Source organism: Condylura cristata, unplaced genomic scaffold (genome assembly GCF_000260355.1).
Source record: "Condylura cristata isolate star-nosed mole 26May11 unplaced genomic scaffold, ConCri1.0 scaffold00001, whole genome shotgun sequence".
NCBI classification, from domain to species: domain Eukaryota; kingdom Metazoa; phylum Chordata; class Mammalia; order Eulipotyphla; family Talpidae; genus Condylura; species Condylura cristata.
In genome coordinates, this window is record NW_004567102.1 from 80,046,533 (window position 1) to 80,070,109 (window position 23,577).

The 23,577-nt window shown below is 39.4% G+C and overlaps 1 protein-coding gene across 1 annotated transcript in view; it reads right to left on the reverse strand.

Moving 5' to 3' along the window:
* The window catches only part of KATNA1 (katanin p60 (ATPase containing) subunit A 1), a 33,160-nt gene that overhangs the window by 1,868 nt on the left and 7,715 nt on the right, over positions 1 to 23,577 (reverse strand). Inside the window, exons 2-10 of the mRNA XM_004673928.2 lie at positions 21,321 to 21,495; positions 19,437 to 19,594; positions 15,631 to 15,811; positions 11,071 to 11,192; positions 9,826 to 9,931; positions 8,545 to 8,703; positions 1,425 to 1,551; positions 508 to 642; positions 89 to 215 (exon numbers count right to left, since the gene is read on the reverse strand). Of these exons, the coding sequence (XP_004673985.1) occupies positions 89 to 215; positions 508 to 642; positions 1,425 to 1,551; positions 8,545 to 8,703; positions 9,826 to 9,931; positions 11,071 to 11,192; positions 15,631 to 15,811; positions 19,437 to 19,594; positions 21,321 to 21,482 (1,277 nt within the window). The 5' untranslated portion in view covers positions 21,483 to 21,495. The remainder of the gene's footprint in view (positions 1 to 88; positions 216 to 507; positions 643 to 1,424; positions 1,552 to 8,544; positions 8,704 to 9,825; positions 9,932 to 11,070; positions 11,193 to 15,630; positions 15,812 to 19,436; positions 19,595 to 21,320; positions 21,496 to 23,577) is intronic.

Genomic DNA, 23,577 nt, shown 5'->3' on the forward strand with positions numbered 1-23,577 from the left:
TATAGATAATACAGGTCTTTATTCATCTAAATTCAACATAAAACTTAATAGACTATTTACCCTCAAATATTCCCAAAGAGATTCTTACCTGCACACGTTGGTAATATCTGCACCTGAGTAACCTTCCATATTTTCTGCTATTCTTGCAAGGTCAACATCATCAGCCAATTCCAGCTCACGAAGACTTATCCGTAATAGCTCCTCTCTGCCTTTTGCTAATGATAGAAACAAATTTTAAAGTGTAAAAGTGTGCCATTTCTTCTCAAGTCTATTTTGTATACGAAATTATTCTCCAATTCTTAGAGCTCATTTGTCTAAAAAGGTTAAGTCATCTCACAGAATATTACATCGCCTATCATAGCTTTCAGGTCTAGATATAGTGGACCAATTAGTAGAAGGAAAGATAACTTGCATTTGTTTCTTAAATGGAAGTTAATACCAAAAGTTGAAATCTCTAAGCAAAACTGAATTAACCTGAGCTTTTCAACAAAAGTTAACTGAAGATACCTGATGGTAATGGAATATAGATTCTTTTTTCAAGACGTCGTCTTAAAGCCTCATCTATATCCCATGGAAAATTAGTAGCTGCCAGAACCATAACCATTTTGGAAGGATCATCATTTTCAGAAGCACCACCAACACCTAAAAGAAGGATAAGCACAGAGTAAACAGCTAGGAAGTTGGCTTGTAATAAATAACAGATAAACCTCAGCTCCTTAAAGATCATAAAATATTTATTAGTACAATATGACAAAGTAGTATGCCCTCACATCTTCTTATCATTTAAAAAGCTAGCTGGGGGACCTCCCTAGTGGCGCAAGGGTCAGAGTCTCAGCACTATCAGGCCATTGCAGCCACTGTGGCACTAGTTGGATCCTGGTGATCCACGGGGTGCAGCAGACCTCTTCTATCTCACCCACTCTCCCCCCATTAGTGTATTTCAGGAGATCTGCCTGCTCCCCACGCTCTCTGGTGAGTTCTCTCACCCCTGCACTTCTACAAATGTATACCCCAGTTCTTGAATGAATAAATAAAAACAAATCTTAAAAAAAAAAAAGCTAGCAACTACATAGGTGAATTTATTGTCCATGAAAAGTGAATTTTTGTACCATATAAGAAACATGATTCAATATAGTTGATCAAAAGACCAGCTCACCTCAACTACATATCATTTTTAAAAGTTTAAGGCATTTTCAAAAGCATACCTATCCCTAAGAGATTTATCTGCACTCATTTCATCTCACTGCATGATGAAACACAAGCTCCATGTATAATACACGCCGTAGGCAAGCCACCATTTCCAGCAGACACCAAGGTCGTGTACACCATCTTCGGCCGTCAGGACCTACTCGCCAGCTCCCAGTCACCCGGCGTCGCGTGGCTACCTCACGTACGAGCTCAGTCGGCTCTGCACACGTACATACCATCCATCTGAACCAGCAGCTCAGCTTTCACCCTTCTGCTTGCTTCATGCTCTTCAGAAGTTCCTCTGCGACTGCAAATGGAATCTATCTCATCAATAAATATGGTTGCCGGAGAATAAAATCGAGCCTAAAGGAAGAAACCATGCAACGCCAGGTTTTTACTCCATTTAGAAATAATCTATCATTTTACAGAAAATATCAGAGTAGCATCCCACAATGTGTATCTCTTTCTTGCTCTAACATGTTAGGGAAAAAGGAAAGAATTGAAACAGCAACAGTGATAGCTTCTTACCTAGACTTACTATGTACTTAAACAGTGCATGGCAGCTGAGCGTACCCTTCAATGCCACACATACGCACACACACTCATGAGTGATACAGAATTACTTAGTACACTATGTAAATATGTATGACTGGTGGGAAAATTATTGGTACGTGAACTACTGTTCCAGAAAAAAAATTGGTTTAAGAGAACCACTACCTTAAATAAAATGAAAAATTCCCTGTAAGAAATTCTAATTGTCAGGCCCTCCCTGGTGACACAGCAGGCTAAAACACAACACTAAGAAGCTAAAGCCACTTCAGCATGAGTTCGATCCCCGCCTGCCCCGGAGGAGACCACATGGCGTGGCAGACCTCTCCTGACCCGCCCGCTGCTCCCCTCAGCAGTATACTTCATTGATCTGTTCTGCTCCCACTCTGTCTCTGGTGAATCCTCTCACTGCCCCTGTGCCTCTGGCCTGTACCCCAGTTCTGATGAATAAATAAATCTTTATGAAAAAAAATTCTAATGGTCATTCTTTTTTGTTTTTGACTAATAAAAGACCATTCTTCTCTTTCTTAGGTAGTTAATTAGGAGTCAATTTATATGATCCAAGTTCTTTTTTGAGAGAAAAGATAATCCAAAACCCACAAAAGATAATTCATTTTTCTTTTCCTTAAGCCCCTTGCAGCCACTAATCTATTTTCTCTCTTTATGAATTTGCCTAATAAAGACATTTCAACTAAATGGAATTGTAGAATATGTCATTTTTTAATGTCCTGCCTCCTCCATCACCCACCATACTGTTTCCAAGGTCCATCTACATTGTAGCATGTATAAATAGCTGATTGATACACCAAAGCTTATTTTTGTACATTAAATGCATTTCTTCCACAAACCAATGACCAGGGAAGACTGATCCATTAAAATAGTGCATCCAGTCAAGTGTTAACCCCTCTAGTTAATAGTTGTGTACAACTCAACAGTATTACCATTCTCTTAAGGAGATTGAAGTGGTCATTTATTATAGTAACTAACAAAGTTTGCTGTTAATTATTTATAAAGAAAATATCTAAAATTATCTAATGACTAAACAGGAAAGTTTGAACTTAAATGATGACAATGGTTTTTCAAATGGAATGCTGTACAAACAGCATTCTAAAAGCTTTTTCTAGGGTCCTCTCTGGTAGCAAAATAGGTTAAAGCACAGCACTGTGAAGTTATCGTATCCAGCGCAGCATGAATTTGATCCCTGGCCAGGGAGCTGACCCACATGGCGCAGCAGACTTCTGTCTCCACGCTGCTCCACTCAGCAATGTATTTCAGTCAGTCGGCCTGAGCCCCACTCTGTGATTGGTGAATCCTCTCACCCCCCACACCTCTGGCCTATACCCCAGCTCTGTATGCATAAATAAATCTTTTAAAAAAAAAAAAGCTTTTTCTAAAACAAGAAATCCACAAACGGCGTGGACAAGTGAGCCTTCTGGATTTCACTATGTAACTGAACTGGGCCTACCATGTTTTTGGGCCATGAAGTTGTCCTCATTCTCTGAGAGGCCATAAACTGTGTTGAAGGTACTGGGCCTCTATAGTATATAGTAAATTTTAGTCTGTTTGCTCAGAAAATCCTAACATTTTAATCTCACTTTTTGCTGTAGTTGAAAACTTGCCTTTTTTTTTTTTTTTTTTTTAAAGATTTACTTGTGCGTACCTAACTGGGATACAAGCCAGAAATGCAGGGGTAGTGAGAGGATTCACTAGAGACAGAGTGCCAGAACAGACAAAGTGGGGAGCAAAACAGGCTGACTGACAAAGTACACTGCTGAGGGGAGCAGCGAGCGGATCAGGAGAGGTCTGCTGCGCCATGTGGATCACCTCTGGGGCGGGGATCGAACTCATGCTAAAATGGCTTTAGCTTCTCAGTGCTGTGCTTTAACCCGCTGCGCCACTAGGGAGGGCCTAAAAATTTGAATTCGAATTATCTATTCCCTTTCAAAAAGATAACTCCATTTTATATATGGCATCCTTACTTAGGGTTTCAGTACTATGTACAAAAATTTTCACACTTTGTTTCAAGAAATAGACAGAGGGAAAGAAAAAAATGGAAACAGTGACTAAAAAAATAAAGCATTCAGGAAAAATTCTCAAATGAAATTCTAGCTAGAAACCAATTACCAACAGAGAACCTCCAGTTACAAATTTCAATCTGTATGTTGCCACAACAAACACTACAAGACTGACTGTTCCAAATCCTGAGGGTGTGTACAGGGATGTGGCACATACACACTGGCTTTGGGCGACCCAGAAGTGTAAAAGAATATGCCTGTCTGCATAGCATCTCCTCATTCTTCTGGAAGAGAAATCCTCTTTTTCATTCACAAATCATCCCTTTTATATTCTCAATTCTCTACTTTAAGAGAAGTCAACACCACTGAGATCCCTGGCCAATGAGAACTCTACAAATCTCTGAGCAAAAGGATGGTTTCAGACAGACACACCATGTAACTCAAAAGAGATCAGATGTTAATTCCTGGAACTGAGTTAATTTCTTTGGCATCACCATCAGGAAATCATAAAACAAGGCTGAAATCTGGGACAGTTATCTTAGTCACCAAATGGGCCTGCCTAAAGGCAAAGCCAATTCAGAGGTAGGGAGAGCTAAAAGCCAGAAACTTTCCTGAGAACATCTGAATTGCAGAATCACTGCCAGTTCTAACAACCTGCAATCTATCATCAAGACCACAAGGAGCTACTACCTCACACCTGTGTGAACGGCAACACACCGAAAAAAGCAGAAGCAACAAGTGTTAGATGCGGAGAGAAGAAACCCTCCTGCACTGCTGTGGGAATATGAACTGGGGCAGCCCTATGGGACGGACAGTATGGAGGTGTCCCAAACATCAAACATGGACCTGCATTCAACCCAGAGTTCTGCTCCTAGAGACCTGACAAAAAAAATTCAAAACACAATCTGAAAGTGAAAAACACTAACCTGTACTTCCATGTTTACTGAAGCACTATTAACTACTGCTAATTATGAAACAGGCTAGCTGCCCCAGAACACGAGTGGATCAAGAAGATGTATACATACACAATGGAATACTACTAGCAGTTAAAAAAATAAAACCTCACGCCATTTGTGCAGTATGAGTAGTATTCTATATGGATGGAACTTGAAAGGATAAAGCTAAGTGAAAGTCAGATGGAGAAAGATAAATACCATACAGTGTCACTAATGTATGGAATATAAAGTAACTAAATTAATAGTCAGATAAAGACAAGCTGAGAAACTAATGCTTGACAGCTGACTACAGAAGAAAAGCAGCAAGGATGAGAGGGAACAGAGGGGGTATAAGAACAAAGAGGGAAATCTGGAGGGAGGGTGAAATATGGATAAGTGGGTGATAAATGCACTCCAGTGGTAATACCTGTTGGGGGTACCCCAATATTACCTCAGTTAAAAATAAATGAAATGTAGCAGAAAATTCCCAGTATGTGACCCAGTATACTACTCTTTTAGTTTAAATCCCTCACCCCTGCATCTCTGGCGTATACCCCAGTTCGTGTATGCACAAATAAGTAAAAATAAATCTTAAAAACAAACAAACAAAAAAACCCCACAACATTCACACAATTAAGTTTTTTCTTTTTTTTAAGATATATTTATCTGTACAAGACCTGGGTTGTAGGCCAGAGGTACAGGGGACAAGAGGATTCACCAGAGACAGAGTGGGGAGCAGAACAGTAGATCCACTGAAATACATACATGCTGAGAGGAGCAGCAGGCAGTCAGGAAAGGTTTGCTGCACCATGGAGGTCACTTCCCTGGCTGGGGATCAAACTCATGCTACAGTGGCTATGGAGAGCTTCACAGTGCTGCGCTTTAATCCATTGCGCCATCAGGGAGGGCCACACAATTTAAGTTTTTATACGTGCATATTACCATGGTATGTGAAACAACCCAGATGAATCTTCATATATAAGTGGCTTTATTTATAATCCAGGCCGGAAGTACGCTCACTGTGAGAGATTCTGGGGAGTGGTGTGCACAGGAGAGAGGTGACCTCTGTAACCTATGGATGAGTCACAAGAAAGCTCTGAAAGGCAGTATGATTTTACTTTTTTTTTTAAAAAAGAGTTATTTATTTATGCACACAAGAACTGGGGTACAGGCCAAAGGACGGGGTGAGAAGATTCACCAGAGACAGAGAGGGAAGAATAGGCAGAATGACTGAATACACTGCTGAAGGGAGCAGTGGGTGGGTCAGGAGAGGTCTGCTGTGCCCTGTGGGTCAGCTCCTAGCCAAGGCTCTAACTGGTGCTGCGGTGGCTTCAGAGAGCTTCAAGTGCTGTACTTAACCCACTGTGCCATCAGCGAGGGTCTGAATTTTACTTCTTGAGGAAAGTCCACATGATGACCAGGGAAAAAAAAGAAAATCAAACTGATTTCAATATGAGCCTTAACCAAAAGTCAGAGGTAGTAGTTGCAGACTGTAGGTACTAGTTTAGGGTGGAGCCACTGCTCAGGGGGCAGGTAGAATAGCCCACTCCAGGTGAGGAGGGGCTAAATGAACAACAAGGAAGTGTTCCCAACAATGTAAGGGAGTAGTAAAAAATAAACTATTTTTACATTTTCATAAACCTGACTTTAAAAAAAAAAAGCAAATTAGCACCTTTTAAGAGGCTTCCACTCGCAGAATGGTCAGTTTTCTCGAATATAAAATATTACATATACTAGAAAATATAGCAAGTAATTCTTAAATAGTAACACCTAATATCTATGAGCCCTTGGGAGTCAGACTCTGTATTAAGCAATGTACACGTAAACTTGTTTCATCCTCTGAACATTACAAAGGTTAGTTCCCTATTACTGTCCTCTTATAAAGCAGCTGAGGACCAGGGACCTGCCTGGTGGCCTAAGGGTTCAATCTCAGCACTTCAACACTATCACCTCAATGGCCTGAGTTCAGTCCCTGTCTAGGGAATTAACCCAATTATGGAACAGCAGACCTCTCCTGTCTGACTGCTGCTCCCCTCAGCAGTGTATTTCAGTAAACCCACCTGTTCTGCTCCCCACTCTGACTCTGGTGAATCATCTCACCACCTACACCTCTGACCTATACCCCAATTTTTCTTCTATGCAATAAATAAATCTTTAAAAAAAAAATAATAACAGGATCAGGAAAGGGAGGTACTGGCCCTGTTAGCAGCCAGGTAAGACGAGGTGGGATGTGAACCCAGGCCTTCCAACATAAAGACCCCACCGTAACTCAACTTATAGCTTACAATTCGAAAACACTGTTATTTTGGAGTACCAGTAATGTAATTTTTTCCCCTGGTGAACGGGTAAACTAGTTTTTCAAAATGATCAAAGATGGAGTCGTCCGTGGTGGCGCAGTGGGTTGGAGTGCTGCACGGGAAAGCTAAGCCAAGAGGTGGCCACTTCAGTGCGAGTTCAATCCCCACCCCGGAGATGACCCACAAGGCATGGCAGACCTCTCTTGACCTGACCGATGCTCCCCTTAGCAATGTACTTTGTTGATCTGCCTGTTCTGCTTCCCTTTCTGTCTCTGGTGAATCCTCTCACCACCCTTGTACTTCTGGCCTAAGGATCCCATTTCTGTATGCATCAATAAATAAAATCTTTTTAAAAATGATCAAAGAGGTTCTCCATTAGATTCTGTGATGGTATGGACTATTAATAAGCTGTTGAGAACTTGCTACAATTTGCATCCTGTCTTATGACTTATCAAAGTCCAATGAGAAAGAGAATGGGACTTGAAAGAGGAAAATGCCATTACAGAAAATGGATAATCTGAAACTGAATCACAAATTCTGTTTGTTTCTTTTGGTTTATTCTGAAGCTAGGAAGAATGTTAGCATGGTCACCTAAGGCTTTGTCCACTATGATTAAGGATGAGTCTTTGTCATTATCTAAGTAATCAGCACCAACTCTGCCCTAATCCATTAAGTACACCCTTTCTTACAGGAGGCAAGACTGAAATGGGCAGTGAAGTCCAAAGTCTGAAGTCAAAAGTCTGAAGTCTAAAAAGCTGCTGAATTCAATGCAGATATTCCACCAAAATTTTCTGAATCATTTCTCCTATTGATACTCAATTAGCGAGGTTGGAAGAAGGAAAAAGAAACTCCAAGTAAGAAGTAAGGGACGGCAAAGTCTGGGTCATTTAATGTGGGGGATTTGGTATAGTTAACAGACTGGATGGGATCTAAGTTCCATTTCATCGTCATTATGTTATTATACTTCCCACATGATGACTAAGTCTACTGATACAAAAAAACATAGTTTCAGGGGCCCTCCCCAGTGGTGCAACAGGTTAAAGCACTGCATTATGAAGCTCTCCGAAGCCACTGCCGCACAACTTCAATCCCCCACCTTCAATCCCCCACCAGGAAGCTGACCCACAAGGCGTGGCAGACCTTTCCTGACCCGCCCACTGCTCCCCTCAGCAGTGTACTTCGTCAATCTGCCTGTTCTGCTCCCCACTCTGTTTCTGGTGAAGCCTCTCACCCACCACACCTCTGGCCTGTACCCCAGTTGTATAAGCTTAAATAAATAAATTTAAAAAAAAAAAACATAATTTCAAATTCTCACAGCAGAGTAGCTGCAGATCCCATAACGTGAACATACCCAAAAGCTACCAGAGATGGTTCTTTCAGAGAAAAGGAGACAGAGCAGCTCAAGTGACTGGTGTTAGTAAAGACGCTAGTTTCAAGGGATAGGAACCACACTCTGGGCACAGTCTTCCCGCTGAGTGACACGACACACTGGATATAGCCACAGCTCACATTCTCCCATTTTAGGGGTAAAAAATCATTACAGCTGTCTCAGGTATTCACCATTTCAAACAGAAGACGAACAAGCTTCTCAGACTCTCCCCTGTATTTGGAAGTCAGTGTTGATGAAGAGACATTGAAGAATGTTGTCTTGCATTCTGTAGCTACAGCTTTAGCAAGGAGGGTCTTACCCGTGCCAGGGGGGCCAACCATCAACACTCCCTGTTGGGAAAAAACAGTATGAGCAAAGGACTGATACACCATTGTTCTCATTCACAAGGATTTCTTTCCTATGTAACAAATTTCAACTAACATAAAATTTTAAGGGCAATTTAAAAAAGACATATAAACAGGAGGATACTTTATCACAAATTTACTTTCTCCATGATAAAACTAAAACGATCAAACTACTAAAAGTTTAGAACTCAGAGATGAAAAAAGCAAACATAATAATAATAAAGCCATACCCTAACACAGGTACCATTACTATCTGGATGTATTTCCCACTCGTCAATTTGGTCAAACAGCCAGCTATTTTTTTTTTCTACATAGTTTATTCAATAATTTTATTTCTTGCTTACCACTTAACATATTAAGAATTTTTTAAAATAGTTAAGTGCAGAGTTATTCATTAGCATATTTTCCAAGGAAGAGTTTTTAAGTCTCTTTTCAGATCAGCCCATACCATCTAGTGAGATACAAACTATGACTTGTTAATTTTTAAAGAAAAATTCCAAAAATGCAGGATACAAGTTCTGCAACATGGCCTATAAAATGGGAGTATTTCTGCATTGGGTGACCAGGTCACACTTGTAAACGCAAGGTCATGACAGATTGGCTGTGAATCCATCTTTCTAAGGGCCACATTGCACCTATTTCTCATTCTAGGGACCTTGCAATAGCTTTTGGTCAAAACAAAATTCTAAACAATATAACAAACGCTTTTCTTTACCTGGCCTCTGGTGGCACAGGGGTTTAAGTCTCAGCACTATAAATCTATCACCAGCCACTGTAACACGGCTTTAACCTCTGGCCAGGGAAGTGACCCACATGGTACAGCAGGCCTCTCCAGTCTCACCTGCAGCTCCCCTCAGCAGTGTATTTCAGAAGATCTGCCTCTTCTGTTCCCTACTCTGTCTCTGGTGAATTTTCTAACCCCCGCACCTCTGACCTAGCCCCCAGATATTGTATGCATAAATTTTTTAAAAATCTATTGTTTTTTTAATTTTCTTTTCTTTACTTACTCTTCTTTCTCCCCTCACTTTCCCCAATGTAGATAAACACTGGCTTTCTACTACAACGCCCTGCCATTCCCTTTTACAATATTACAAGTCATAAACTTACTTTCCATGGTCTCCGAATGCCCTTAAAGAATTCCGGCATCCACATTGGTAACACCACGGCTTCTTTAAGCAACTTTTTAGCTTCTACTAAATCTGCAATATCATCCCTGAAAGAGAAGATATTTCATCAGCAACCTCGGCCATTAAATAATTAACTCTGTGGTCATTTTTGTTAGGTGAACGTGGTAACCACCACACTACAGAAACCAGCCAACTCTGTGGTCATCTTTGAGAACCACTGGCAGCAGCACACGATTTTACACTGCTCAGCCTCTCCCATGGCACTAAAGAACCAGCACACTACTGAGGTCACCCAGCCACTTATAAATACAGACCACCAGCTGTATCTTCAGTTCTTGGCACTAATGATTTTCAGCTTGGCAAATGAGAACACACTTTACAGGCCCACTCTCCTCTCATCTTAAATTCCTGCTCTAATGATGTTCATTTCAGAGTCCGTAATTTAGAAGCAATGAGACCGTTTAAAAAAAAAAAAAAAAAAAAAAAACACTAGGAAAGAAAAAGGTGTTGAGCGCAGATGGCTACACCACTGCTGCGCATCATGCCCACAGCCTATGAAGGGCAGACCCAAGGCTAGAGTATCAGTGACTGTGACCAAGTCTCATCACAACAGGGTCAGGAGGCATTTTTATGACAATACATATTCACTATCTAAAAACACATACCAGAAAACATTTTAAAATATGCCCAAAACCATACCCAAAAATTAAAGTTTTCACAAAACCAGTAACATAATTACCTGACTTTGTGGAAAAGGCAGCTTTTATAACTTGGTGTAGTATGTGACAGGTCTTTAATATTATTAAAGTTAGTATCTTTAACATATTAAAGATAATATTAGTAAAGTTAAGAACTTCTGCTCTACATAACAGGAAATAAAAGCAACATCACTGGGTAAACCTACAGATGAGCAACATCATACATAAAAATCATTGCCTTTCACCACTAGAGGATGTCTCCTAAACAAGATGAAATTCCTGTGCTCTTATCCCACTAAACAGAATCTCTTTTTGATTCAATGAACTATTTTATTATTATTTATTTTATTAGCTAAAATAAGTTCAGAATAAAACTTGGCACAGCCTGAATAAAAATGAAGTTTTGCTATCATGTGTCAGGCTCACTGCAGGCCCTTATGGGCAGATCTTCAGTGTGTGCCTGTGTTTGCTCCATTTCCTACTCCATAAAGCCCCCAATTACTGTATTTCATTGTGATTCAACTTACCATCGAACATTGGGATTCTGAGAAATTATATCTCTTTCCAAAGCTTCAACTAAATCCTTATCATATCCAGTACTATCAAATTTATTTGTCTCTGGTTCTGTAACTGCAGCAGGTGATTTGTTCTATATTGGAAGGAAAAAAAAAACAAGAGCTTCTGATTGAGCTCTGAGACAAAACTGTATTTGGTTTCTATGAGTTGGAAACTATGAGATGGACTCATAGGCTTGCAAAAGCTAATATAAAAGTACAAATTAAAGGACAGAATCAAAGACAGTTCTATGCCAACATCACATTTTCATACTCAATTTTTATTTTTACGTAAAAACAAGACAAAAGTGTTTAAAATAAAAATTATTAAGTACAAGAATCGGCTAGAATAAAAAAATTACCGAGACAAACTGGGGTCACTAGTAACTATAAGTTATGTCTGACATTTATTTCAAGGCTTTGTAAGTAAGATTAACAATAGATGGTTCATTTAACTAAGAGTATATAGCTTCATCTTTAACCTCCTTCTGAATCTTCCTCAATCAATGCCACTAAATATTCCACAGCCCTTCTGTGGTGATGATCATGAAGCCACCGTACCTAAGGATAGTGACACACTCCAGGGCACAACAGCAAGCTCACAGGGTGTTGTGTGCTGTTGCTTTTTGAGGACAACATAGCAGGAGCTGTTGCTCAGTTGGTGAATGACCAGCTTGCGTTAAGTTTCTATATTTGCTGTATTCCTTTCAACAGTGCCAAATTTTTCTGAAGCTGAGTTTTTTTTTTGTTTTTGTTTTTTTGGCAGTCGCTGTGATAAAAGAGAAGCTCAGTACAGAAGGATAAGAGTGGGATGTCCACCATGACCCCCAGGTTTGAGAAACTGCAGTGCCCAATAGCTGTCGTTAGGACACACACTGAATTTGAACCTAATGTCTTCATAAATGGATATATGTTCTCTTAGGCCTACAGGTGCCATGAAAAATTACTCAGCCATTCATGAATGTTATGAGCTAAAAACATTTCTGAAGCTCTGCCTTAGGGCAATAATCATTTACTATCTCTTGGACTAGGATGGTTACCCCACCTTCATAACTTTTTTTATGTCTATAACATGGTACTTCAAGTGCTTTCCCACCTGGTGCTGTCTAATGTCAACTAACATCTTAACCAATACTTACAACATTTAAAATCATGAACTAGGTAACCAAGTAAGCATCTGCCTCAACTTACATCTCAGTATCTACTACCAAAAAGAGACTCACGACAGGTACTGTGTAAAATTTAAAAGAGGTTATCTTCTCTTCTAAGGATTTATGAAGTTGTTATTCATTCGCAGTTATTTACCAAAAATCTATTCTATGCTTCTAAGTAGCTGTGTGATAGAAGCAGCAGACAACTAATGGGAACTTACGCTGTAAACCCAGGAATACATTAACAGAAGGAACTTTCTAGTCCTCATTTTCTTTTCTCCTACAGAACACAGTGTTCAGGGAATGTTTGCAGGCAAAACAAAACAAATTTAAGGTAGGCATAAAGGAGAAATGGTTCCATAATAGGCCAGCCAGAGGAAACTACATAACTTCAAATATTGACAGTTTTAACAAGATTTTATTAGTTGAAGTAGCACAATTTCCTTTTAAGTAATATACTGATTCAAAAACTTGTTCTAAATAAAAATACACACAACTAGTTGGAAGTGAAAGAAAGCAATACAGAGGTTAAAAAAGATCTTTTTTTTTTTTTTTTTGATACACAAAATAAAAGTTGGATCGCTTAACCAGGAGTTTAAACTGGGTTTTAACTGGGTTTAAAGTCAGACCTTTTCAAAGCTGGTAAATTTATATGCATAAAATCCAAATCTACTGTACCAATTACAAGAGTTAATTAGAGCTGAGAGCTATGTTTTAATTATAGGAAGATGGAAGATGTACTTTTCACAATTTTTGCTGCTAAGAAGCACTAAAGATTGTGTCATACATGAAACAAAGATAAGACTCTAAAAAGCACAGAGAAGATAGACAGCCAAGGAACTTGGGATGATGGCCATGACCATAGGCTTTCTTTTTCCTTCACATATCCACAGGGAAACTGAAGCTGACAATTCAGAAATACAGGAAACACAAAAGGAGCAGGTAAGGCATGCTATCTCCAGCAACACAAAAACTTCTTGACAGCACCTCAGATCAAGTACCACAGCAAAAACTGTGGTCCCAGCCCTAACCAGATCAGCAAAGGCCAAGTGAGCTGCCTCGACATCCACCCTTGGGAAACTATAAATGAGACAGTCCAAAACTCCACCAGGGAAGTATCAGAAGCCAAGTAGGGAGCTAGGAATTTCAGTCCCAACAAGTAACAAGAACCCTCTGTTAGCAGAGATTACTGAGGGAACCTGTACGCCCCTCTCCACCTGACAGTAACAAAGCACTGAGGTGGCATCAGAGGAAGACTAGCAGAGAGCCAAGACAAGGTCACCCCCACCACAGTCTACTGGCGTCTGCAGGGAGAACCTCTACCACTGCTCAGCAGTGATGAGAAGACCCTTTTCCCTACAACAGAGGACTGGGGAGGGAACCTAACCTTCAACTTGCCCAGGTAACAGTGCTTCTCTCCCTCACCTTCCCTACCAAAGATATGTCAGATAAAATTAAAACAAGAGGTTTAAATGAGACCCAGAAGCTCCAAACATAATATAAAAAGAACCAAGTTTCATCAAAATAACTTGTCATAAGAACCACAAAGATCTCAAACAATGAAAATAGATAATTAAGATATTAAAATTTTCTGACATTGTGCAAGTGCCATGACAATGCATGAGCAAACTTTTGAACATGCTGGGCCTCCCTGGTGGTGCCGGGGTTAAAGTCAGCACAATGAAGCTATAGGCAACCATTATGGCCTGAGCTGGACCCCTGGCCAGAGGGCTGACCCACATGGTGCAGCAGACCTTCCAGTCTTGCCCGCTGCACCCCTCAGCAGTGTCATCAGTAGATCCGCCTGTTCTGCTCCCCACTCTGTCTCTGGTGAATCCTCTCACCATCTGCATCTGTGACCTGCACCCCAGTTCTTATATGCATAAGTAAAAACAAGTAAATCTTCAAAATTCTGAACATGCTTTAAACAAATTAAAAAATAGAAAACTTCAGGAAGAAACAGAAGAAACAAATTGATCCAATCTAACATGTATCATAAACTTCTGAAAACTTTTTAAAGACAAAGAAAAAATTGAAAGCACAATTCTGAACTGTCATTAACTGATTCAAGCCAAGTGTCACTGCATGAAATTTTGATGAGAAACAGGATATTTACAGAATCCCAAGCATCTCCCCACAAATAATTATCAAGGGAAAAGAGTAACTTTACACTAGACACTCAGCAGACACCACCTAAACAACTTATTTTCTCAAGACCACTAGAACTAAACACCTGCTGCCTCTATTATGCTACAATGGGAAGAACAAGGCTTTTCTTCAGAGGGATGTCTGCCCCCTGTGCAAATTTTGTTCTACTCATGAGGGCACAGCAGACAACTGAGATTGAGGGACATCCTACAAAATAACTGGCCTGTATTCTTCAAAAATATCAGACAAAAAAAGACAAAGGCTGAGGAAATGTACATATTAAAAGAGACTAAAGAAACATGAGTAAATGCAATAGTAGAATTCAATACTGGATCCTGGCAAGGTGGGAAAGTAAATTATTTTACTGGGTTAATTAGCTTAATTTTATGAAGGTCTATTGATTTAGTAATACCACTGTGTCAATGTGAAATTCATGGTTTTAAAAATTATATTGTTTATAAAAAAGAATGACAGGAAACACACTCTTAAGGATATTAAGAATTAAGGGTAAAAGGGCAGGATGGCCACAACTTCCTCTCAATGCTACAGGAAAGTAAAGGTATATAAGGAGCAAATGATAAAGCAAAAGAGGCAAAATATTAATAATCGCTAAACTGGATAGAGAATATATGGCTCCTTATATCATTCTGGAATTTGCTTGTTGAAATTATATCAAGATTTAAAGTTAAAAAAAAAAAAAACTATCAAGGCCCTCCCTGGTGGCGCAGCGGGTTAAAGCACTGCACTGAGAAGCTTAAGCCGCTTCCGCATGAGTTCGATCCCTGCCTGCCCCGGAGGTGACCGCATGGCGTGGCAGACCTCTCCTGACCCGCCTGCTGCTCCCCTCAGCAGTGTACTTCCTCCATCTGCCTGTTCTGCTCCCCACTCTGTCTCTGGTGAAGCCTCTAACCACCCCCCAGCCTCTGGCCTGTACCCCAGTTCTGTATGCATAAATAAATCAATCTTTAAAAAAAAAAAACTATCAAAAATACTTGTTGAGGAAACCCGCGGGGATTACAACTGAGATGGAAAAAAAAAAGTACAAAATGATGTAAAAATAAACTGTTATAAAAAAAAAAAAAAAAAAACTTGTTGGAAAATGCTATCCTAGGTGGCCCATGACTGGGGCTTTATTATATAGCCTGGCAGTTTTAATGACTATGTTAAAATTTGTACATGCTTTTTCTAAGGTTAATAAATAATTTCTTCAGGTATGAACATCAGCAGCATTTACCTTTTCCTCTCTTCCTTTATTCTGTTCTTTCTTTTCCCGACATCGAACAGCCTTCCCTCTGTCATTGTGCAGGCTGTGTGCAGATGGACGGTGAACCCTGACAGTCGTACCTGGACGGTTACCATGTGGTTTAGGGTCACTGTACTGAGAGGACTGGCGCTTTCTAGGTCCTGGTGAGGGTCTAACCAAAAACAAGAGCATTAAAATAACGATCAGCTCCTGGAGCTAGTTCAAATACAGATGAACACACGGAGTATGTGAGGTAGACACTTTGAACTACAGAAGCCAAGGAATAATTACATACAAGTAGGACAGAATAAACTTAAAATTACTGAAATTAAGCACATAACACTTAAGTCTGACACAGCTTTCTGTGGTGACTTAGAGGAGTGGAATGCAGCATGATTAAATGACAGAACTAACAGAAGTCAAATGGCCATCATCTCCCCTTTGAAAGGAAGTAACTTAGACAGCACGGATGAACAAAAGAACTGATCCTCAGAAAATGGAGAGAGAGCAAGAAAAGAGTTTTATCAAAAGAATCCAAATACAGCACATGTAGAATTCACCTTTACCTACTGGCATATGAACAATCTGGAACCATTTAAAATGTATCATAGTTCTGGGCCTCCCTGGTGCAACCGGTTAGGACGTAGCACTGCAAAAGAGCCGCAACCACTCAGTGCAAGTTCAAGCCCCAGCCCCAGAGGTGATCCATACCATGCAGCAGACCTCTCCTGTTCCCCTCAGCAGTGTACTTCAATTGCCTGTTCTGCTCCCCACTCTGTCTCTGTGAATCCTCTCACCGCCCCTGCATCTCTGGCCTGTACCCCAGCTCTGTATGCATAAGTAAATAAATCTTTAGAAAAAATACTGTTATAAGCCTTAGCTGTGAGCAGTTACAAGAACTGAATACTGCAGACAGGACCTCATTTCATCTTTATTTCTGTGCCAGGAATCAGACCTCTCAATAATTTATAAGGCACCAACTATGCTTCTAAACTTGGCTGCAGTAAATAAAATGAGGGAGAAGAAGCTGAGTCAAGTTTTACCCTCAAGTTTCTCCAGGACAGTAAACAAGTAGGATATGTAAAACTAGGCAAGTTCACTGAACAATGTGAAACAGACCTACTGCTATTTCATGATGCCAATGAAAATAGCCCTATAAGAATGGCAAATAAATCAGACCTAAAAACACAAAAGATGAACTAAACAAGAAAATCAGTAGCGTAAAGAAATCAATGAGAGTTTAATCTATGTAAGGATTACACAGACACTAACTCCAGAAACCATGATGAGCACTAAGAATGCCAGTAAACAGATAAGGCAGTAAGTACACTGGACACCCAGTTCAGGAGACTTAGCTTTCATCTAAGAAAGCCTGTAAGAATCGATTGCAGAGGATGTAGAAAGTTTAGTCTAACGCTGAATAAGATCACAGACAAAGGAAACACAAAAAGCAAGAAAATGTAGGTCACAAATGTCAGCGAGGCATGAGATGGCCTGGCTTATGGAGCACTAACCAGGAAAGTCCCGGAGACGCACTACAAAAAGGACACTCCGATGTGGGATAAGGGAGGCTGATGAAATCAAAGCAATGTAAAGTGTGCAAGGGATGACAGGGGCTCAATGTCAGATTTTGAAACTTAGCTAGCTTAGTAGAAATAGTCCTTTAAAATATGTATTTTCTAGTAATACGTATATTACTAGTAATATGAATATTTTCTAGTAATATGTATATTACAAGAAAAATAATTTTTAAAAAACATGAAATATACAGAAATTTTAAATATCCCCTGTAATCCTACTATCCAGCTAGCTACTTCACATACTAGTGTAATTTCTTACAATTGCCTTTCATTTAACCAAAATGGGGACATTGTATACAGATACACTCATTTTTCTCCACACTATATCATAAGGCATTTCCTGTATGTTTTCTTGTATCATCACTTCATAAATTATTTTTAATGACTGGTGATCACATAAAATGAACCATTCTGTGTCACTTCTTCACACTAGTTATTCACTCATCAAAAAAATTTTTGTCAAACTATACTATACGAGAATAATGGATTAGTCAAAACTTATTTTTTTTTTTTTTTAAGATTTATTTATTTTTGCATCCAGAACTGGGGTACAGGCCAGAAGTGCAGGGGCAGTGAGAGAATTCACCAGAGACAGAGTGGGGAGCAGAATAGACACAGCTACTGAAATATACTGCTGAGGGGAGCAAGAGGCAAGACAGGAGAGGTCTGTCTCGCCATGTGGGTCAGCTCCTTGGCCAGCAGTAGAACTCGTGCTGAAGTGGCTGTGGTGAGCTTTGCAGTTCTGTGCTTTAATCCATTGTGCCACCAGGGAGGGCCCCCGACCTATTCTTTAAATAGGGGTAAAATTTAAGTGATTACTAGATTAACATCACCAGCAGAGTTGGAAGAAATAATAAGCTCTCTCAGGCATGAGTTTGGAGGAATGTCCAAATGAGAAAGCAAGTAAACTTCAGAAAGAAACAGAAAGATGGAGCAATAAAGTCAATGAGAACTTATCAGATATAGTAATCCTGGACATTCAAAATCAGAGACAGAAAAAGATAGCAAAGCAAGAAGCAGCAAGAAGAGACAGAGATTATTTGAAGCTCATTACCACAGAATTCTCAAGATGAATAGACTCATCTAATTCCATTTCCCACCAATCCAAAGAAAGAATTCTCCTGGCCTTGCTTGTTAGACTGAGATAACCAAGCTACTCATTGAATTTGAAAAAAATTGAGTTTTCACTGGACATCTACTTACTGGAAGTTCTTACCAAAAACTGAGAGAGGAATTAAGAGGCTGTTATCAACTGAATGTCTGTGGACCCCCAAATTTTTTAGATTAAATCCCTAACCACTAATATGACTCTGGAGTAAGAAAACAACTACAGTTAAATAAGGCCAAAGAATGGGGTCTTAATCCAGCAGGATTAGTGCTCTTATAAGAGGTACCAGCAAACTTGCTGCTGTCTCCATCATGTGAGACGCAGAGAGAAGGCGGCAGATAGGGTCTTAACCAGGCTTTAGGCTGGCCAGCACCTTGAGGCCTTATTTAGTCTCCAGAACTGTAAGAAATAGATTTATATTGGTTGAACATCCAGCCTACAGTATTTTGTTATGGCAGCTCTACAAGAAGACTAATACAAGACCACGTGGTGATTCTCCAAGAGAAGAGAAAAAGTGAATAGGATTATACTAAAAGGTAGGAAAATATTTATTGAAACTAAGTATTACTGGTTCCTTAGAGCATTTCAGTCAATAACTTTCACTAATTATTCATTTGCTATACAGTAACAGGGAGTTGGAGGTAAATGCCACAGGAAATATCTAAAAGTAAGACCATTTTATCTTTATGTCTGTTAAAAGAGTATTTTTCAAATTCAGTAGTTTTAGCTTAACACTTTGGAACCATTGTTTCAGTCTAACTCTCTCTACAGACATATGAAGTAGCTGAGACTTAGATTACACAATTGCCCCAAAACTACAGACTGTGGCAAACACAGAAATAGAACTTAGTTATTTTAATCCCAGCACCATGCTCGGTAAGATCTCAGTATCTCCACTATTTTAAGTTCATTCATGAAAGAGTGTTTCTGGCTCACTTTCACACATATTTAAGTTTCTGAAACAGTCAGAATCACATGACATACAATTTAAGTTATAAAAGGCATTCAATTAAAAACCTTGCCCTGTCTCTCAGTCACCCAGCTCTCTTAGATATTACCAATGCATTGGTAATTTGTGTTAATTTGTTTCTTCAAAAGTCTCCACTTACCTTCGTTCAACAGGCACAGGCAATGACCAGACCTCTCCCTCGGAAGCTGGAAGCTCATGCTGTGCAGCTTTCAAAGGTGTGCTGTCAAGTTTAAAGCTCTCCAGTGTTTTCATGATATCCTTAACATGTTTAGCTTCCACATTGATTTCCTGCCAAACCTGGTTTCAAAGGAGAACAGAGTTCTTTAAACTTCTCCATACTAAATCACTGACAATATTAAACTATAGATCTCACATCTATCAGAGATGCTAGAAGCCTCTATTTTAATGTAAAAAAAAAAACCAAAATATTCAAGATTTTAATACTGGTTCATTAATTCTTTGTTTTCAATTGGAAAAATTAATGCTATAAAATGAGCTATTTTGGCTAGTTAAGACATGTAACTTGGCTGCCCTCTAGTGGCACAACGGGTTAGGACACAGCATTGTAAGCTAGCCACAGCCAAGTCAATGTGAGTTCGACCCCCAGTCCTGGAGGTGACCCACATAGCGCAGCAGACCTCTCCTGTCTCGCCCACTGCTCCCTGCTCTGTGTCTGGTGAATCCTCTCACTGCTGCTGCACCTCTGGCCTGTACCCCAGTTCTTTATGCATAAATAAATAAATCTTTTAAAAGAAAAAGACATGTAACTCACTATGGTTCTTATTCAAACTGCATAATAAGTGAAGTAGGCTGAAACTTTAAAGTTTGAAAAGATAGTCCTTTTGCAAGCTTTGCTTTGATTGTTTTCATGCTATTTAAATCACTTACAATGTTAACCAGAATCCACTAATCCAATTTGTAACTCACTAGTGGACAACAGCCCAGTTTGAAAAATGTGGCTTCTGAGGATACATGACTCAATTTACATGTTGCCAAGGTACCTTTTTAAAAAGTGGTATTCACTGAATTTTTAAAAAATGTGTGTGTGTGTGTGTGTGAGAGAGAGAGAGAGAAATAGTGAAATGAAGTTGGTAATGTTTTGCTTTAACTATTTTGCAAAAAAAAAAAGCTTATTGGACTTTTTTAAAAAAGGATCTGGCCAAGAACAGACTGTCTTAAAAGTTTTTTAGTGGTAAATTTAAGATTCTTTAAAATATGAAATATTTTCCCCTCTGGTAATCTAAAAGATAAACAACACAGTTTTAGAGAAAGAACTTCAAAGAGGTAAGATCATTTTTTCTTTTAAGGACAAATGTAAAATACTATCAAAGAACAGTTCAAATGGAGTATGGTGCAGGAGTAAGGGTCGTTTGGTGGTAGGAAAACCTGAGGGCAGAAATCCAATATTAGAAACACAAACAAGGATATAAAATGATGATACATCATTAAAAACAAGCAATAATCTCAGCAGTTCAGTAGTAAGGAGGGATAATATTCTATTCAGAAGACCAGTTCAAAAAGACTATTAATTCCTGCAACATTTGTTTCCTTTCTGACACAGATGAGTCAAAGCCACCTTCAAGGGAATTTACTAACTTTTACAGTTTCCACTTGTAAATTCTTACTGGTCTTCAGGGATTAAAGTTGCTCAAACTGGGGGTCAAACATGGTCTGCTCTCTAGTGTCCCATAGGGATTATAATACCAGTGAGATTCAGACATCATATGCAATAACAGCTTAGTAAAGTGAGCTCTAATTTTACTGCTAAAAATGTGATTGAAACACAAATTTTCAAAATCATTTTTTTCCTAGTGTATTAGGTTCCAACAATTCCGAATACAACTCATAATACTAATGATAGTAAATAAAGATCACTACTAATATAGTAAATCAAGTTTTATGTAACAAGGCATACAAATCCTTAGTAACCAAACACTCAGTTTAACTGCGAAATGCACTCACAATCTATTCAAATCTTCTGAGTATTCACACCGCTGAAACACACAGCAGTCATGATTCTCACCTGTTGCCATTTCTGCTGAAGGTACGTGTCTTTGACTGAGTATAGATATTTGTTCATCTGGTCAAGCACACCCTGATAATAGACCATGGCAGAGTCATAGTTTCCCAGCAACGCATATTCACGAGCCAATTTTACATTCTCACTGATCATAAGAAGACTCATGCTCTCTTTCAAGCTAAAACAAATAAAAACATTTTCATGTTATATAATCTCAAAAATAAGTGCTACAGTACAGTTGTTAAAAAGTAATCTTTCCTAGATGTGGTACATATATACAATGGAATATTACTCAGCAACCAAAAAAGAGAAACACATGTCTTTTGCAGCAACTTGGATGGAGCTGGAAAAGATCATGCTTAGTGAGATAAGCCAGAAAGAGAAAGAAAAATACCGGATGGTTTCACTCATAGCAGGAGTATAATGGACCAGGCGAGAAAATAACAAAAATAATGAACAACCATAGACCACAGACATTCTGTGGGGGTGGAGTGGGGAATGGGATCAAAAACAGGGGGGGGGCGGGGGAGAGGGAGGGAAATGCACGGGACTATGGTGGTGGCACAGGTGTGATTTGGTGATGGGAAACCCGTGGGGATTACAATTGAGATGAAAAAAAAAATGTGAAAAATGATGTAAAAATAAACTTTTTAATAAAAAAAAAAAAGTAATCTTTCCTAGGCCCTCTCAAGATCAGAAGTTCACACACACTGTACTTTCCATCCCTGTACAGTTCTAGAGCTTCTCCCCTTCTTTCAGCTGTCACATCCAAATCCTATAACCTGTCAATGCCCAGTTCTAACAACATTTCTCCTAGTATATGGCAATTCCCCAATTCAAAAAAAATTGTCCCTCTTTTATGGTCCCCTAATACTTTGTTGGTTTTCATGACAGGGCAAATGTCTATTTTAAATTGCGCTCACTGGTTTATGTCTTATCTCTACAAGACTTTAGTTCTTTGAGAGCAGTATTGAAAAGCATGAAACTGTACACATGTGTGTCATGCATGACACACAAATCTCTAATTATCTGCATGATAAATGTTGAAGTTAGATATATACCTTGGAAGGTAATGTGAGGTAGCAGAAAGCACATTTTAAAGTTGGAAAAATCCTGATTAGAATTTCTAATTTGGCCCTCCCTGGTGGTGCAACAGGTTAAAGCGCAGTTCTGCAAGTGAGCTGCAGCTGCTTCAGTGTGAGTAGTACCCCAGCCCCAGACGTGACCCATATGGCAAGGCAGGCCTCTCTTGGTCCGCCCGCTGCTCCCCTCAGCAGTGTACTTTGTCACTCTGCCTGTTCTGCTTCTGCTCCCCACTCTGTCTCTGGTGAAGCCTCTCAGCTCCCCTGCACCTCTGGCCTGTACCGCTGTTCTGTATGCATAAATAATCTTAAAATAAAAAAAAAAATTCTAACTTTTCACATAAGTTAACTTTTCTGAGCCTCAGTTTTTAAATATGTAAAATTGGGACAGTAATTACTACTGTCAAGAGCTGCACTCTAAGAATAAATGACTTGAAGAACCTAGCATCCTACTTGGCAAAGAGCAGGTTTCTTGTAAGTGCTGAATGCAGCTTCCCTGGGCCTTTCTACATATGAGAACCAACATAGTCTCTGTACTTAAGATTATGGATATGTACCATTAGAAAGGGGCACTCGAGAAATATCAGCCTTTTTAATGCTTATTACTATTAGTAACACCACATAGCAAAGAGAAATTAAAATGTGGATGATTAGCTGCTTTAGAGACCAGGGCCAGAATTTAGATTAGGGTTGTGGCTTTGGAAACAAAAAGAAACAAATTTGAAACAAGGTAGTGAAGTAACTATGAGGGTATTTAGGTATTCACCTGCTGAGATGTTGAAATGAATGAAGCTTTCCTTCTGGGAAACGAAACAGTGAGGAAACCATGAAAATTCATAGAAGAGCTGAGAAGAAATATATGTATAAAAAACAGGATCATCACCTTTTACCTCCCTTGTAAGTCAACGGGCCATCATCCAAACAGATGTGTCTCAAGATGAGCAAAAATAACATATATTTGGGGATCTCTATCTAAATTAATTGAATGTAGGGGCCTCCCGGGTGGCTTGAGGGGTTAAAGCGAAGCACTATGAAGCTGTACACAGGCATTGCAGCCAGGGAGCTGATCTTCATGGCACAGCAAACCTCTCCTGTCTCGCTACTCTGCTCAGCAGTGTATTTTGGTCAATCTGTCTGTTCCGTTTCCCACTCTGTCTCTGGTGAATCCTCTCACCACC